The sequence below is a fragment of the Amphiura filiformis genome, chromosome 4 (genome assembly GCF_039555335.1).
Source record: "Amphiura filiformis chromosome 4, Afil_fr2py, whole genome shotgun sequence".
NCBI lineage: Eukaryota > Metazoa > Echinodermata > Ophiuroidea > Amphilepidida > Amphiuridae > Amphiura > Amphiura filiformis.
Window position 1 is genome coordinate 25,745,453 of NC_092631.1, and position 18,911 is coordinate 25,764,363.

General features: G+C 36.5%; 1 protein-coding gene across 2 annotated transcripts in view; it reads left to right on the forward strand.

The window, feature by feature from the left end:
* The window catches only part of LOC140150728 (kinesin-like protein KIF13A), a 302,797-nt gene that overhangs the window by 247,647 nt on the left and 36,239 nt on the right, over positions 1-18,911 (forward strand). The window contains exons 11-20 of one of the 2 annotated variants that reach the window (XM_072172826.1): positions 965-1,117; positions 3,420-3,479; positions 4,237-4,347; positions 4,890-5,024; positions 5,916-6,055; positions 6,875-6,990; positions 8,727-8,825; positions 11,917-12,145; positions 14,934-15,096; positions 17,334-17,480. In XM_072172826.1, the coding sequence (XP_072028927.1) occupies positions 965-1,117; positions 3,420-3,479; positions 4,237-4,347; positions 4,890-5,024; positions 5,916-6,055; positions 6,875-6,990; positions 8,727-8,825; positions 11,917-12,145; positions 14,934-15,096; positions 17,334-17,480 (1,353 nt within the window). Of the gene's footprint in view, positions 1-964; positions 1,118-3,419; positions 3,480-4,236; positions 4,348-4,889; positions 5,025-5,915; positions 6,056-6,874; positions 6,991-8,726; positions 8,826-11,916; positions 12,167-14,933; positions 15,097-17,333; positions 17,481-18,911 lie in introns of both variants that reach the window. The other variant, XM_072172827.1, reaches the window with a different exon arrangement.

The window sequence follows — 18,911 nt, forward strand, 5'->3', positions numbered from 1 at the left end:
AAAAACTTTTGCCCCCCCCCGATTTTGGAGTGCCAAAAAATTTGCCCTCCCCCCTTACACATGCAAGATTTTTGGGAACCCGTATTTAAAACATTAAATTGTCTTATCATATAATGCGAGCGCAGCGAGCAGGAAATTTTGCATATTTGAATGTGTCCTAATGTTTTCCTCGCCTTTTTAGGGCGTAATATAGAAACGGTGCCCAAAATATCTGTGCCAAAAATTGCTTGCTACCCCTTTCGACCTGCCAAAAATCGCTTGACCCCCCTTTGACCTGCCAAAAATGCTTGCCCCCCTTCTGGCCTGCCAAAATTCTTTGCCCCCCCTATAATTCACCACCCTGGGGGTACACATAATTATTGCACCACCCCTTACCAATCAAAGTAACATGTTTTTTTGCTAAATGCAGGCAGAACAAGTTATGTTGCTCAGTAATGGAATTCTGTTAGGGGTAAATTTTAGGGTCCTTGTCATGACCTGTGCATGGGGTTGTATAGCCACTTGGGGTGGTAGAGCCACTTGAAGTGGCTATACTTTTGAACTTTTGCAAAATACTTACAACTGAAGTCACAATAACACCTGATCAAAGTTTGTGATAAGGTCGATTTAGTAAGGTCACCTAGTGATAATTTTGATCAATTCTTTCAAAATCCAGAGATACCAATTTTCCGATTTTATTCGGAATTTTGTAATTCTGACTAAATATCCAATCTTTAATTTTTAATCCGATTTTTATTGTAATTCTGACTAAAATACGATTTTTAATTTTTGTAATTCTGACTAAAAATCAGATTTTTGCTGGTTAAGAATACTACTAATAATTGGCCATTTGAAGCCATCTTGATTTTTCAGCATCATGATTTTGAAGAATTCCAGCTCAATTGCATCTGTGCTGATATTCTTTCACATTTCATCAGAGCAGGCCACAGTTTTCCAACAATGTTGATTTTGTTCTTTATTTCAGGAGTGTCTAGGTGGTAATAGTAAAACAGTGATGGTGGCCACCATAAGTCCAGCGGCGGATAATTATGAAGAAACCTTGTCAACATTAAGATATGCAGACAGAGCTAAGAGAATTGTCAACCATGCCGTCATCAATGAAGATCCTAATGCAAGAGTAAGTCTCAAGTCCTTATTAAGCCTGATTCAGACTCCACATCGTGGCCGCGATGAAATCCGAGTCAGGCTTTTACGAGCTCGGCGGTGAAAATTCCCATCGTTCTGTACAAATTTTGTCGGCTATGAGAATCAACTTTCTTCGCATCGTGCTGCGATGTCGTGCCAGTGCACGCTTGTGATTGGCTGCTGGAAAATCAAGGTCGGATGACCATAAAAGGAGATACAGACTCCACATCACAGCAGCGATGTCGCGATATATATATCATTGCAGTACATTTCAATTTCACCGTGTGATACAGAATCTGAATCGAACTGTATACAGATATAGAAGAAGATAATTTGATACATGACTAGATAATGACATTGTTGAATCAAAAATGACTCCAAGTTTACCAATGTTATCTGAAGGAAGAATTTGTGCAGAACCAATGACCATTTCATGAGGAGGCATATTTTTTAAATAGTATGAAAAATTCTGTTTTTGGATCATTTAGTTTTTAGATGATTTTGCAACATCCAGTCCTTGATTTCAGTATGCTTGTAGTTTGCTTTTGAAATGTAATGTCTATGTCAGCAGGAATACGAAAATGAGATCAAGTATGACCGGATAAGTGAATTGTGTATCATTCTAAATTGGATAGTCAGCAAAAGATTACTTCATATTAACCTGCAAAAAAGGTCTTTGAGTATAACCCAGTGCTGAACACAACAATGATAGGTCTTTACATTGAATCATATGCTTCAATGCATGAAAATAAGGTGTGGTGCTATTGAAAACAGTTTATTCATTTAGTCAGATAACAGAGATCTGTATAAAAGAGGTCCAGACTGGACTGCTGTTCAATTCCAGTTATTTTTATGCCTCCACCGCGAGGCATACTGTTTTTGCAATGTCCGTCCTTCCGTGCTTCCGTCTTTCCGTCCTTCCGTCCGGATGCGATATCTCGGGCATGGATGGGCGGATTGACTTCAGATTTTCAGGATAGGTGGGTCATGGTCAAAAACTCTGGCTACTTTTTTTTGGGTGAGGTTCAAGGTCATATACTGAGGTAAAAGGTCATTTGAGGTCAGAGGGCCCATTTTCCTTATTTACCTCTTTTCTCGGAGACTGGGGGTCGCACGTTCCTCAAACTTAGTGGGTGGGTGCATCTTGACCCCAGACAGAACAAGTTTATATTGGTTAGTGGGTGAAGGTCTCCTGAGGTCATGCAGAGGTCATCTGAGGTCAAATTAGCAAAAATAGTCATATGGCCATGAAACTTGGTAGGTACAGTCAACATTTAGAGCCAAATTTTTGGAAGGTCATTTTGGGGTCATCTGGGGTCATCTGAGGTCAAATTAGTAAAAACTGTCGTATGGGCATGAAACTTGGTGGGTACAGTCAACATTCAGAGCCTAATTTTTTGAAGGTCATTTTGGGGTCATCCAGGGTCACCCAGGGGTCATCTGAGGTCAAATGAGTAAAATCTGTTGTATGGGCATGAAATTTGGTGGGTACAGTCAATATTCAGAGCCAAATTTTTGGAAGGTCATTTTGGGGTCATCTGAGGTCATCCAGGGGTCATCTAAGGTCAAATTAGTAAAAACTGTTGTATGGGTATGAAACTTGGTGGGTGCAGTCAACATTTAGAACCAATTTTTGGAAGGTCATTTTGGGGTCACCAGGGGTCATCTGAGGTCAAATTAGTAAAAACTATCGTATGGGCATGAAACTTGGTGGGTACAGTTAACATTTAGAGCCAAATTTTTGGAAGGTCATTTTGGGGTCACCAGGGGTCATCTGAGGTCAAATTAGCAAAAATAGTCATATGGCCATGAAACTTGGTAGGTACAGTCAACATTTAGAGCCAAATTTTTGGAAGGTCATTTTGGGGTCACCCAGGAGTCACCCAGGAGTCATTGAAAGGTTGTTTTGGGGTCATCCAGGTGTCATCTAAGGTCAAATTCAGTCTTCTCCTTTAGGCTTTTAAAGCTTTGTATCAACTTGTGAATTCCACATCACTCCCTTTGGTGGAGGCATCACGGTCGACGCTGTGCGTCGAAAACCGCGACATCCGAAAACCGCGGTCCATCTAGTTTAAAAATTACATAACTTTAGGTATAACCTGTTGGAGTGGATTTTATCCTCTGATATTATTATTAGTGGGATGGAAATATGATCATAATGCAAAATAAACCCTTTTTAGATCCTGTTTCACGCCTTCAACCTAGACCCAATTTGTAAAATGACCAGGCTTTCATAATGTGATATATTATGCAATGCTTATTTAATTTATGTATCTTTTTACTTTATTTTCTAGATTATCCGTGAACTCAGGGAGGAAGTTGACACACTAAGGAAACAACTAAAAGAAGCAGAGGTAAAAAGGATAAAAACAAATCTCCCAAAAATAATATTAGAACTGCAATTACCCAAGTAGAATACAGTCAATTATGGGTTATTCCATTTTAAGGAATTTCAAGAACTATCTGAAATATGCTCACATATGCGTGTTTGACGTGGTGCACTCGTCGATTTAAAAGTATCAATGCATGGGACGCACTGTTCCAGAGACTCTCCCAGTGGTTCCTCCACATCATGAATATTAATAAGTTTATGAATATTTATGAGTTTATGAATATTAGAATCATGTCGTAACACTTGTAGACTCATTTAGACCTTAGTTCATGGGGGTCGATGATTAGTGTGATTTGCGTTAGCGAACTGAAAGGAGTGTGTGTATACCAGGAAAGAAGCTAGCGAACAGTGCATAAATGCTGACAAGTTGAGCCCTCTGTGTACACTCAGATTACTGCAAGGTCACCAGTTCAAATCCTCTACTGGCATCAGCCTAATTCAAGCATACTTAGCAGGCACATGTTGTTCCAATACCGTAAAAACTTGATAGTTAAGCGCTTTACCAATTGAGCTAATGGGGTTGAGACACAAATTTGCAGGTTTACTTGTTCATATACAACTGTGTATTGATGATTTGCTCAAAACCCATTACCCTTTTGTGGATGGGGCACTTCATGTTTGCATGCTTGATAGTAAGCACATAATGCTATCTATCGGGTTTTTACGGTATATGATTTTTTAATCTGTGGTTGTTATTATATCTGACATAATCTTTGTAGAGTATGAAAGCAGACAAATTAAAGGAGAGACTTCACGAATCAGAGAAATTAATGAAGGAAATGACATGTACATGGGAAGAGAAGCTAGCCAAAACAGAAAGGATACACAAGGTATGTAGGATTTTACTCTGAACTTAAAATATACTCATAATATATCAAGTCTGAATAAAATCATTGACATGAAATTATGACTTATAATCAGTGTTGCCACCTACAGTGGTCGGTGCAGGTCAGTAGTAACCAGCACTCAGGCCGAGAAATTTTTGTACTTCAAAACAGCTGGAAAATGGTCTATATATACAAGTATTTTAGACAAATAACATGAATATAATAAGCCAGAACTAAATTCAATCTAGGGACAACCTTGCTTATAATAATGGTTAGTGCTGATAACTCTACAGTTGATATTTTACAGACATCGGGAATCAATGATTCCTTTTTATAGTTAGTGTGTGTTCCGCAGGGTTCAATACTTAGGCCCTAATATTGATTTGTGTGTCTTTATTTGATCAGGAGAGAACACAAGCCTTAGAAACTATGGGTATTTCTGTACAGACATCAGGAATCAATGATTCCTTCTTAAACTTTGTCTGTGTTCCGCAGGGTTCAATACCTAGGCCCTAATATTGATTTGTGTGTGTTTATTTTATCAGGAGAGAACACAAGCCTTAGAAACAATGGGTATTTCTGTACAGACATCAGGAATCCGAGTAGAAAGGAATAAGTGCTTCCTTGTTAACCTAAATGCTGATCCTTCATTAAATGAACTACTTGTGTATTACCTAAAGGTAAGATTTAGAAAAAAGGGTTTTTTATGATTATTGGAATGCAAAAGCTGATCAACTTCATTTCATACTTTTTGTGTTAAGGCCACCAACATCTGCCCTGTAATGCTAGCTTTAAATTGACACCCAACTTTAAAAGATCCATCATATATTTGTGAAACTTTGATCAAAAACTGCATATATTTTCTTATTGTGTTCTTTATATTTGACGAGTTATATTTGCCTCATTTCAAAAATGGGGTTTTTTTGCATCTGATCTCTTCATTTCTTTTCACATTTATTTACAGTAATTTTATATATTTTAATGCTTCTTTTCACCTTGAGTTTGGAATGTAATGGCCAAGCATTTCAACAAACTGCCCTTGTATGCTTGTGTAAACTCTCTGCAGGATTAGGTCAGCATACGTGATTTGATACTATGATCAGCAAAATGTGCACCTATGTCACTCCCTAAAACTTGAGGTGAAACAGAGTGTAGGTTTTGTATTGCAATATTGAATGATTGGAAATGATGTGTATACCAAAATAGTCTGGTAATTATTATTTAATTCAACCTAAGAAGTGCCCTTGGCCAGTCACTTACATAGCATCCCCTGTTGACCTTTCTAGCTTACACTTTCCCAGTGCACTTTTTTTTTAGCATCAAATTTAATTCAGCAAAAAATATAAAAAACACCTGAATGGATTTTAAATCAAGGGTGTGAGAGTGTGTCTTTTTAGCTGATTTCCTCGTTCCTCTGATTTTTAGTAATTTTCCTCTTTTTTTTTTTTTTTATCTGTGGCCTCTCACACCCCTGTAAATAGAATAGCCCATTCCAAACCAGGTTGGGAATCCTACTCTTGTGACAAATATTGTGAGAATAACAGTTTTCTTTTCTTTTCTTTTCTCACCAGGAACATACACTAGTAGGGGGTAAAGATGCTGCTAAACCACAAACCATCCAACTCAGTGGTCTAGGTATCATGCCTGAACACTGTATAATAGATGTAGAAAATGAAATGGATGTCTATATATCACCTATACCTGGGGCCAAGTAAGTTATAGTATGTTCTCTTGAACATGGTCAATGTAAATATAATAATAATGTAAATATAATAATAGGATAATAATAAATGTCTTGCGCAAATTTTAACTTAAGAATAACACTAGTGAGAGGCCCACCGACAAAATCCCCAAGGGGAATCGTTGATGCACCTCACACCGGCATCATCAATACATCAGCATACAGCAAGATAAAAAAATACAGTGAATTCAAATTCCGTATGCAGTGCAACCTTGTTTTATGTCCATGATGGGGGCCAAAATGGTGAACATCTTGCATTTATCAACAAAGACCAGAAGTCGATCATAATTTGGCATCTTTCAGTTTAAGCTTGATTGTTACAAAGGTTTTCACATGTAGCACTTACAAAAAAAGTTTGATCAGCTCATAATCGGCGGGAATTGTTAGGCTTTTATCACTACGCCGAAAAGTAGACCCACATTAAAAGTGTCGTAGTTGACCCGTCTGGTCTCTGTTTTGCTTGTTAAAGAAAATAAACAATGTATTGGACTAATTTGAGATGCTTCTGGCAAGATGTCACAAGACCATTCTTAAAATAAAATATATAGATATTAATCTGTGATGCTATAAGGCCCGCCGATTACAAGTGTAGTAAGCATTATTGCCACAATACATTACATGCAGATCCCAAACAAGCACACCCTTTAAAATGGAGTTTGGCGGGACTGGCAAAATAACCTGGATACACGCCGGACTGCCTTGAATAACAGGCACACTTTGTGGTTTCCTTACACCCAATTGCCTATACCGGATGTTAGTTAATCATGCACAATTCTTTGTACATTGCAGAACGTGTGTAAATGGTTCATTAATAGACAATCGTACTGCCTTGAGACATGGAGACAGAATTCTACTAGGAAACTATCACTTCTTTAGGATCAACTGTCCTAGACCACCAGGGGCAGGTGAGTAAATGACTACAGTAGGAATTCCAATTACATAAACACAGCTTTCAACAGCAGTACTCGATCAAACCATGATCGTATATCGCGTATTTCAAAGCTTGGATACAATACTAACCAGTCCCAAGTGCATTGGCATAGTTTGATTCACTTCTGCGTTACTCACACACAGTCTCACACGCTGGCGTACATCGAGCAGTTTACTCAAAAAAACGTCAGTTCATTCAATTGAAATTTCAACTGTAGGACTATATGACAGGCAACCTGTCATTTGGAGCTGCTCTTCATGGGTGTACTCGAAAACATTTAATCCGGGAGAGGGGCATGTAGATGGGGTTTTTTTTAACATTTTTGAGGAAGCCCATAGGCCTGCAGCCTCATATCCATTTCCTGGGCACACTACTGACTTTATATGAAATTCAGTGCACACAGTTAGCGATTAGAACAAAATAGATCTTAAAGATAAAAAGGTTGAAAATCAAAGTTTTATTCAAGAGTGTAGACATTATATATCTCAATGAACCAAAATAATTTAGGATCAAAATCAACCTCTAAGATAAATGTGCTTTTCAACAGTTGCCAAATGATATTTCTGGACAAGATTGACAAGATTACATTTTCATAATGGATATATAATTTTGTTCTTGCCAATGAATTCGGAGTATTTGTACAGATGTTATTATCACTTGAGGTTGAGGTCTCAATCATTCTATACTATTGTGCCACTAGAGAGAGATCAGTAATATTTCTGTTAATTTAGGGATTCAATCATGTTTCACCGTTGTTCATCACCGATTAACAACGATGCATCCGCGTTGTCTGAGTGGTTTACTTCACCGAGAGAAGTAAACCATGCAGACGCGCTGGACGCGAGTTGTTAATCGGTGATGAATAACGGTGAAACATGATTGAATCCCTTTCAACAACGAAAACAAGCTAAAGATCACATGATTCTTTCATTCGGTATATCTGTTTGTCATTGCCGCTCAACCTTACAAGAAGATTGATGATTTCTCTGTTGACATTAGCAATAAAACTAAAGAATAAAGCGGTAATGTTTAGCTTACTTTAATAACATTATTAAGAAAGTGTTTACGCATAAGTTCCAGGCATGACGAATTTTACGCGCTCACACATAACGCGTACGCGTAACCTTGCGTTCGCGTATTCGCTACTGGAAGTGTGGATTCATCACAGATTAACAACGCTTGGCTCCTGTACAAAGGTATAGGAAGAGTTGAATCTATTTCCTATCGGGCTCTTCCAGTTGAAATCAATCCATACACTCCTTATGGAAGAGATGACATTAATATCTTACACAGATCTTAAGTAGATTTCAAATGGAGTCACCCATTCAGGTAACATCCATTTGAAGGTAACACTCCCTGTGTGGAAGATTACGGTCATGTCAGGGGCAGATCCAGGAATTTTCAATAGAGGGGGCGCCGAGCCACCGTCGCTGCCGCGGCGGCTCGGCGCCCACACAAAGTCAGACGCCGCTCTGCAAAAATACATTAAGTCGGGCGCCGCTTTGCAAAAAATAGAGGGGAGCGCGCCCCCCTCTAAATCCGCCCCTGCATGTCGTCCATAGTGGGGTATGATGGATTTCAACTGGAATAGCCAGTTTGGGGCAATGGTTGAGTTCCAGGGCCCTTAAACTTTCGCCACAACTCTAAGATCATATGAAATGTATCATTAATTCAGTGCTTCATTTTATTTTTATTTTTTGCTTTTTACAGGATCAAGTGAAGCCTCTACCCCCGAGCCAGAACCCCAAAATGTAAGATACGATTTTGATTATGCACAACATGAGGTCATGATGAAGGAATTAACCAATGGTAAGAGAGACATATGTGTACATCCATATCAAAAGGATGCACTTGTCGGCTGTTACATGTGTCTCATTTCACATAATAGCCAGGAATGAATTACCAGACTCATCTCAAGTGGAGGTCACTTCAAATGATCCCCAAGTCATATGGTTTAGGAATGTTCTCTATATTCCTAAACCATGTGACATGGGGATGATTTGAAGTGACCTCCACTTGAGATGAGTCTGGCATTTATTCCTAACTACTATGTGAAATGAGACACACGTAGCAGCCGACAAGTGCATTGTTTTGATATGGATGTACACATATAAGCTTAATCCAAAGTGTGATTTATCCTCACTTGTTTAAGACAATATGTGACGTGTCATGTCAAAAGGAGACACTTTTGGGCAGGTTATCAATTTTGAGGCTTTTAAATATCTTAAATATAGAGATATTTTGCTCCACAATGCCGTTTTCCCCAATGAAATCGGACATTCCTGAGCGAGGATATTGAGTTTGTAAGTTATAATATTATAAAATTGGAAATTGAGATATCGGCCTTTAAAAATATTATCGACAATGTTGAGAGTAGGAATTACCTAGAAAAATGTCTCAAAAAATACAAGATGCCAGTTATATTCCGGTCTGAAACTATCAGACAATATTTTAAACATTAATAACATCACAAATTACTTAATAAACCCAAATTGTGAAAAATCTCCCCCGAGCAGATTTTTGGCTATTTCTCCATTTACGATCCTGCCCAAAAGTGTCTCCTTTTGACATGACACATCACAAATATGTGCAGTAATGGGATAATAAAATAAAAAGTTGGGGAAGAGTTGGAAAGAAATAAGGAATGAAAGGAAGAGGAGAAAAATAGGAGTAGCTTTGAAAAACCAAAAATGTTATTGTGAGGAAAAGCAGAACAAAACTAAGAAACAAAATTTGACCTCTGTGTTACCCTTTTAATGAAAGTACACAAAGATTCGGAGCACTTCCAAATGAACCAAGAACTCTCAAACATTTTGTGGCTCTCTGTGTAGCCCTCTAAATGTCACACCTGTGGAACCCTAACTATAAACAACTATTGAGGTTCTGGATGGGGTCCTGTTAAGGACCAGCTCAGTTATACGTTTCTGCATGTACAGACCAAAAAAAATTTTTGCTTACAAACTAACATTATATACTTGTTGAAACCAAATAAACACACACAAAAAAAAAAAGAAAGAAAAAAAAAAAAAAAAAACATGATTTAACAGGACGGAAGTAAGAGGGGTGGGAAAAAGTGTGGTAATTAATAAGACTGAAGGTGAGTGTGAGAGTAGTAAAGGGGAAAGGGGTAAGCAAGAAATAGGAAACATAAGGAAGTGGAAGCGTAGTGGTCAAGGTATTAAACTGTAGAGTAAGCAGGGGTGGGAGAGTTCCTCTTTTCAGCTGATTTCCTTTCTTTTTGTTGCCAAAATTTAAGCATTTTCTTTCATGTTTTTGGCCCAATTTTATGTCACATTGTTTTTCAGCTTTGTTTATTGCAAATTTCTTTTTTGTCTTTGGGCTCTCAAACCCCTGAGCAAGGATTTTGTTTATGCAGCTTGTCTACTGTGTTAAGGTGGCTGTGTACTCTCAGACATGCATGTAGTAAAAGTGCAATAACTTTGTAATTATTCAGCATAAGACATATAAAAGTATACATTTTTATAAAGGCAAGACATCAATAAATCTTAATATAAATACAGATTTGGGGTAAAAACAACAATTATGAAGAAAATCACAAAAAGTGAGTTTTTGGCAATATTTGTTAGGTACATCATTACAAAAAACACTCTTTCCAAAATATTTTATTTTGTTTTTAGCTCAATCTTGAGGCTCCATTCCAAAAACGTTTTTTTTATTTTTTTTTGATATTGGCCTTAGTTTTTGAGATATTGACCATATAAGGCATCAAAATGAACTTTTTAAAATTCACAAACGCCTATTTGCACAAAATGATGCCTAAAATCGGAAATAGACCAAAATATAAAAAAATGAGAAAACCGTTTCTTGAGTCGATCATGCTTTTTACGATGATCATATTTGCTTACCTATAGATGCTGTATTTATTGAGTTATCGTGTACCTAAATCGTCATTTTACCGAGAAAATGAACATTGAAATAATGGCCGTTGAAGTTTAAAGTGGTCACATTTTGCCCTTTCATCGAATCTCACAGGAGAGTGCGGCAGTTTTCGTTTTTCTACCTTATATTACGTGAACATCGGGTAAATCCACAGCCCGTTGAGAAGTTTGAGCGAAATCCATTCATAACTTGATATTCAAATCGAGGGAGAGAACTTGAAAAAAACCCACATTTTATCAGCTAAAACGGAGCCATTTGACCACTTGAAATTAGTGTTTCCAAAGGATGCGCCACGCATGCAGATAAGCGTCAGCGTGTCGTAGCGTATCTGTGCGTTAACAAATTGCTTGCGATACATGGCGCGATGCGTTGTTCTTGCGCGTGTACCTCGCTGATACAACAAAGATTTTCTCTCTTTTAAAATTGCAAACACGAATGAAATAGTGAAATAAAATCCATAAAATAGCGCAGTTGGAGTTTATAAATCTGGATTTTCTTTCCTTGTATTTATAAAAAACATAACAAAGCAGTCAAAATTTCCGCAACTTTATTTAATTTCAGCCTGTTTTTGGTACTTTTTGCCCAATTTCACGCGAATTTTCAGTTTTTTCAGTTTTTTTTAGGAAAGTGCAGTCTCATGCCTGACAAAGTAACAAATATCAAAAAATCTCAATTTTGCGAAAGAAACAACGTCTTGAGTACACAGCCGCGTTAAAGGCACTTAATAAATCCTGTATCAAAATAAGGAGGATTGAAAATAATCTAGTAAACAGGGATGTGAGAGTTCCTCTTTTCAGCGGATTTCCTCTTTTTTTGTTGCCAAAATTTACATGTTTTTCTTTTATTTTCAGCCCATATTTGGCGTTTTTACCCGATTTTACGCTGTTTTTAGTGATTTTCCTCGTTCTTGGTCTGTGGCCTCTCACACCCCTGAGTAAATTTACAAAAACATGGCTGTATTTTGTGCTTATAACCTGACATTTCTAAAACAATTTTACAGACCCAATCCAAGCAGCTATGAAACTCCTAGAAAACCAACACCAAAAAGACAAAGAGGGTGCCCTCAAGAAGCAACAAGAAATGTACGAGAAAGAATTGGACAACCTACGCAAACAGCTTGTGCCTAGTAGTACTCAGAGGGGTTCAGTACCGGACACGGCCTACTTCTCTGATCAGAGCCCCGGTAGTGAAGGGAGCGGAGAGTCCGGCCAGAGATGGGCGGATGAAAGGTACTTCGCTGGCATGTTTTGGTGTGTATTTGTTGCATGAGCCAACACTCCTTTTACCTTTCTTATTAAAGAGCTACTCAGAGATAATACATAATTGGAAATGTCGTGCAATGTTTACATTTTACAAATTTTTAAATTATATTTTGATAAATTTTAGCCATGTAGGCTAATTCTTTGGAAAATATTGGAAAATATATTTTTAAATCTCTGAGTACCTCTTCATTTTGTTATGCTTTTAATGTTAGTTAAGTGTGAATAATTAGTGCATTTTGTCATATTTAATCCAAACATCTGTGCTACGAAACCGTTATATAGATCACTTTCGGCTGCATGGTCCCCATACTGTTTAAATTATATTTTGATAAATTTTAGCCATGTAGGCTAATTCTTTGGAAAATATTGGAAAATATATTTTTAAATCTCTGAGTACCTCTTCATTTTGTTATGCTTTTAATGTTAGTTAAGTGTGAATAATTAGTGCATTTTGTAAACTTTATCCAATTCCTCATACCAAACTCTTCAAAAAAATATATGTTTTGCTGCCACCCCCTAAAAAAAAAGATTATTGCTGCGCATGTAAAAAAAGAAAGATTATACATGCTGTAAAAAGCAGTCAAGATCTATTGCTGCTGCAAACATTTCCCATATGTATTTATGTATTGCTATTGCTCATTTGTAAGTCTTATCTGATATGAGACCCTTTCCCTGTATTCTGCTTTTAATATCAGCGCAATACTGATGATTGTTGTTTTTAATTCTTATTGTAAAGTTGTGTTTGAGTTGAATCTACAGTTTTGATGTTTATGCCTTTTGTGCGTATATAAAGTAGTAATTGTATAGACTGTATTGTACATTGTATTTTGCACTTTCGTATAGATTGCAAGCCAAATAAAACAGCAGTAAAAGTGCTAAAAATATTGTAGCACCAAATAAATCTATGCAAATACCGTATTTCGTCAAATAAACGCCCCCGGGGGCGTTACATTTTCCCAAGGGGGGCGTTTATTAGAGGTCATTTTTAGCACGACAATTCCCGTTAAAATCATTAGGTAAGCTTAAAAGTCACGCTAAAATGACGAACTATGAACTTTTGACACTGACTTTTGGTTCACTTCCGGGTTTCTGATGCAGATTTTAGCCATTTATTGCTGCTATTACCGACCATGTGAGCAACTTGGTAAGCTTATTACACAAGATAGCATGGAAATATCGGAATTTTTTAAACATCTTGGTTGAAAAAAGTGGTGGGGGCGTTTATTTGAGGGGGGCAACTATTTGACGAAATACGGTATACAAATTGTATCAAGCTAAATACATTCCAAGTGTAATGACAAATGCCAGAGTACAGTAACACATGTATCTAAACAAAAAGAAGAAGAATGAATTCAAATTTTGCATCTGGATATCATGCAGTTCTGAACATATTAACATAATGGGCGATTCCAATTGAAATCCACACTACCCCGTTGGAATATTTTGGAAATATCTTCCACAGGGGGAGTGTGTGTTTTGAATGTAATTGGTCAGGGTTAATCATTTTGAAACCCATACTCCCTCTGTTTTATGGCTTACCTATACCTATATCTTTCACAAATGGAGTGAGTATTTCAAATGGAAATTACCCAATTTGTCTGTTCTAATTAAAACTCATACTCCCCCTGTGGAAAACATAAGCTAAATCTTCCACATCTTCCAGTGTGGATTTTAAATATAATAGCCCAATATATGGTCAGAACAAAAACTTATATTCTGCCATATTAATCCAGAACATTTTCTTGCTATTGGTACGATTTGACCCAGTACTACCTGGCGTGCAGGGGGGAATGGAGGTTGCCAAATGATGTTTTCTCAACAAGATTGACAAGATTACATTTTACATACTGTATATATAATCTTGTTCTTGCCAATGAATTTATATACCGTATTGTTTGTAATAAACGCTCCGCCTCTAATAAACGCCCCCTCCAATTTTTCTGTGAAAAATTGACAAAAATGCGAACATTTCCATGACATATCGTGTAGGTAAGCTTAAAACTTGCACCAGTCATGTCAGTCACGATCGCTAAATTGAATGGACAAAACCTATTATGACTCAACTCCCATCCATTTCATTGCCTAATTATGGTAGAATTTCACTAATTCCATGCACTTACAGGTGTAATTTTGTTGTATTCCCCACGAAAATATCATTTTTTAAGTAGGCGCCATCATCATGTATAGTGTAAATCCTCCTTTTAATAGGAGCACCATCGGGAAATTGAACACGATTTTTAAGCTTTTTTCACTGACAATTCACTTCCAATAAACGCCCCCCTTTTGGAAAAATGGGGCGTTTATTACGGTAGGTATAGATACATGGTGGTTACCCTGCCATGGTGAGATCCACATACCTCAGGGTTTGTGTATAATTGTGCAACCCAGTACAACTGCACTTTGGTGTATGTACGTACATATGCAAGAAGAATATATGGTAACCATATGTCTATTAAAAAACAAACAAAATATAGGTTCACAAACATTCAGAGTATTGCTTCAAATGTTTCTAAAATAGGTCCAGGTTTCAGAACTTTGAAATTTAGTCACTGTAAAGCAATAAATTACAATGATAACTCCAAACATATATGTCCCTATTTTGTTTTGATACAGCTTAGCAAGGCACCAGAAGGATATGGACTTCTGGTTCTTCTGATAGAACTGAGTAATTTGAGGGAAAGTCTTGGAATCTGGTTATTTCAGCAATTTGCAGACCAGTGATGAATAATTACAATTTTGTGTTTTTGTCATACAGGGATGATCTTTTCCGACACAGTCTAGCAAAGTTACGGGAGGATGTGGTCAAGGCAAACGCCCTCGTGAGAGAGGCTAACTTTCTCGGAGAAGAGATGGGGAAACAGACAGAATTTCGAGTTACGCTGCAAATACCCGCCTGCAATCTCACGCCAAATAGAAAGGTAGCTCAGGAGTTTTTTCACCTTTCTACCCATTTGGATTTGCAGTCAAGTTAGCTCAATCGATAAGGCGTTCGACTGTGGTGCGAGAGGTTGCGGGTTCGAACCCTGGCGGTGCCTAGTACGCTCACGTGGAAAAATTGAGTTAGCTTGAAATTCCCCTGGACAAGGAACTCACTGCTAATTTGTCTCGTTGTAACCCGTACAAAACTCGGGGAGCTGATCCTGGTTGCGATAGATATTTGTGGAATGTATAGGGTGTGCGCTCTTGAAGCAGCAAAGTCCCTGATTTGTTGTTTAATGGTTTGTGGAATGATGTGGGGCCGTAGTGGTCAGCCAACCTGTAAAGTGTGCTGAGGCTTGTGGATCAACGTCTAGGCGTTGTGCCTGTGCGTGGCGCACTATAAATCACTGCGCTTTTTTTTTTTTTTTTTTGGTTTTTTTGGGTTTTTTTTGGAGTTTCTTCTTGTATGATGTTGTTGGGTTATTATATAATGGTTAACGACAATGCCCTATTTATTACAAAATGTCATCACAATTACCCATGATGTTCACCTACATTTTTGTGTTGGACATGATAGTTCTAGAAATCATGAAAAAGGGGAACATTTTTAAATCATCCAGCAATTTTTAAGAAGCTTTCTTGAAATGGCAAATATAAGTTATTTGACAGAAAAAGGTAACTTTGAAATGCTAAATAAGACTAGATGTTTCATCAATATTTTTCTGTTAATGGGTACAACTTAGGGGTAAATTGCATAAGATGTCCTTGTTTTATGCAAAAATAGAGATGTATTTTGATATTTACCAAATTACAAAAAGTTCCAGCTTTTGTCACCTTGCTTGTGTATTGTATTTGACTGCTCTTTGAAGTGCAGCAATATTATATTCAAGTTCATTGTAATCACCAGTAGATAACTGAATGGTGTTAAAATGAACCAATAATTGTGACAGTAAGCTTCAATATTTGTATCAGGTTTCCAAGTCTGCGCATGGCATATATGTGGATTGCCCTCATGGGCTACAACATTATTATAATAACAGGAATGACCATAAGATCTTGGCGATTCTATTTAGCATTTAGACTATAAGATCTGGTTCACACAAGTGTTTTCCAATGATGATCATGTTGCAATAGTATTACTACAGCAACGTCAAAAACTAATATTTGTCCATTTTACATGAAGGATATGTCACAGACTGTCCACACTTTAAAAAAAGGAATACAGAATGGATTGAATTCAATGAATGTTTTTAAATACTCGTAAATCCTAATTGAGTTTAGGAGTTAAACAATTTTTCATTTATTAGAGTGCCCCATAGGCCACTGTTTTGCATTCCTGTCTGTTGATAGACAAAAAATACAAATTGCAGGATGTCATTGTCAAACAACTGAATATGGAAGAAACATTATGCATACAAACATTTTATAGTTTTAGGTTTCTGGTGGTATAAAAATCTTAACTTTGTTTTAGTATGTGGGGTGATGAGGCTGTGGATCATGAAGTGCACCTTTAAGAAATGGATTTTAGCATTGTAAAATATATTTTTTAATCTCTGACAGTCAGAATTAATAGGTAAATTTTCACGGGAAAATTTTCTGGACACGTGACATCCATGGGCGCAGACATATAAGCATTATGGAATGTGACCCGAGCACAGCGGGTGTTCTTCCAATGTAGTTGAATAGGAAGAATTCCTCCTTTGATGCAAAATAAGTTACTTGTCGCAAGTTAATAAAGTTATGGTAAGAGTTTCCGTAGATAAATATTTTTTTCCGTAGATAGATATTTTTGAAATTACGTTTTGATAATATTGTGAAAAATTAAGATAACATAATATTCAATAAATTTGCAATGCACAAATTTATATCAAAATTATGTCAAAAATACTATTCCAATTCAAAATTACTAAGACTTGAATAGCGAGGTCACCGCCGGGGTCAGAGATCAGGCTTGAGGTTACACTCACATTGATTCAGAAAATTTTCCCGTGAAAATTTACCTATTAATGTTGACTGTCTGAGTACCACACTTAAAAAAAGAAGAGAATGGTTTGAGGTTAGAGTATTTTTGTAATTCTAAAAATCTATGCTCATATATACAAACTGTTTTGATAAAGGCAATCTTGATTAAATTATTTTCTGGAAAATAATTTTATGCAACTGTTTGGATAGAATGTGTTGCTGACTTGTTTGCTTTCAAAAGCTAAATAAATTTGTTTTTTGTCCGCAATTTCAGCGTGGTTCCATAGTGAGTGAGCCAGCCATCCAAGTGAACAGAAAAGAACGAGGCTCGCAGATTTGGTCCGTAGAGAAACTGGAGAATAAAATTATCGACATGAGGGAGATGTACAACGAAAGGAAAGAGAAAGGCATGCCTCTGAAGGTAATTATACTGATAAGGAATTAGTGTAGATATTGGTGCTGATATTTTTTTTTAAAAGAAGGAATAGAAGTTTTTATACTGAAATCAAATTTTCCCCACACATAGACTTTACTGTTGATCCATTGATTGTTCTTTTCTGGTGCATTTTGGGATAGAAAAGGGGCATTTTAGCGACCGTTTTCCCCCTTTTCTATCCCATAATGCACCAGAAAAGAATAATCAATGGATCAGCAATATAGCCTATAAGTGAATAGTAAAAAAGAAGCAAAACTATTAAGACTTTTTTTTTCTTTTTTCTCTTGTAAATTCAGAAAGGTTACACAGCACCACATCATATGTGTTACTAATTATGTATGCATGACTCTGGAAATAAACAACTTTTTTTAAAGTAACATGGTTTTTTAGATGTTAATGTTGTATTTCAGATTTTCCTTGTCTTTTTTAATTCCCATTGTTACAAATAACATTGACCTAATAAAGCGCCCTGCATAGTTTCCAAAATAACACTTCTTTAAAAAATTGCAAGTTACTATTATTTTTATATGTTCCGATATATCCCATTTTTATACTCTCGGCAAATTGTAAATAACATTGATTTCTTAAGGGAACTGGAATGAGCGTTTTGAGCATTTCGACAGCATTTTTTGTGGGACATGAGAGCACATCAGACATATCAATTGCATTCTGAATACGAAGAATGTCTTTCTGATATCAAATAATTTTCATTTTATGAAATTCACGATATAATACAAATTTTATGACAAATTATTAAAATTTGAGATTTTTCACATTTGGAGATATAACAGTCCTCAAGTAAATTTTATAAATTTAATGATATAGTCTTAAAGTGTATGTAGCTGGGAGGAAAAGCCGACGATCAATTGAAAATTTTGACCTTTCATATTGAAGATATGGATTTTTTCCCAAAAAGACCTAATTTTTTTGGTGTTTTGGGAAAAAAATCCATATCTTCAATACGAAAGTCAAAATTTTCAATTGATCGTCGTTTTTCATCCCACCTACATACACTTTAAGTATAAATCATCAGATTTATAAAGTTTACTTCAAGTACTGTTAAATATCAAAATATCAATTTTTAATGATTTGCCATAAAATGTGTATTACATTGCGAATTTCAAAAATCAAAATTATTTGATATCAGACGGCCATTTTTCGTGTTCAGAATGCAATTCGATATGTCTGATGTGCTCTCATGTCCCACAATAAATACTGTCCAAACGTTCATACCCCATCCCTTAAGGCACCCAGCATAACATAATTGACAATAAAACGTACAATCATAACACTTGATTGCAGTTAATTATAATCCCTCTCACAATTCTTTCACACTATTTTGGCAATGTGACATGATATCTGTATGCAAATTCAGGAATGGCAAGGGTCCTGATTGGTTGATTGAATCAGGTGATG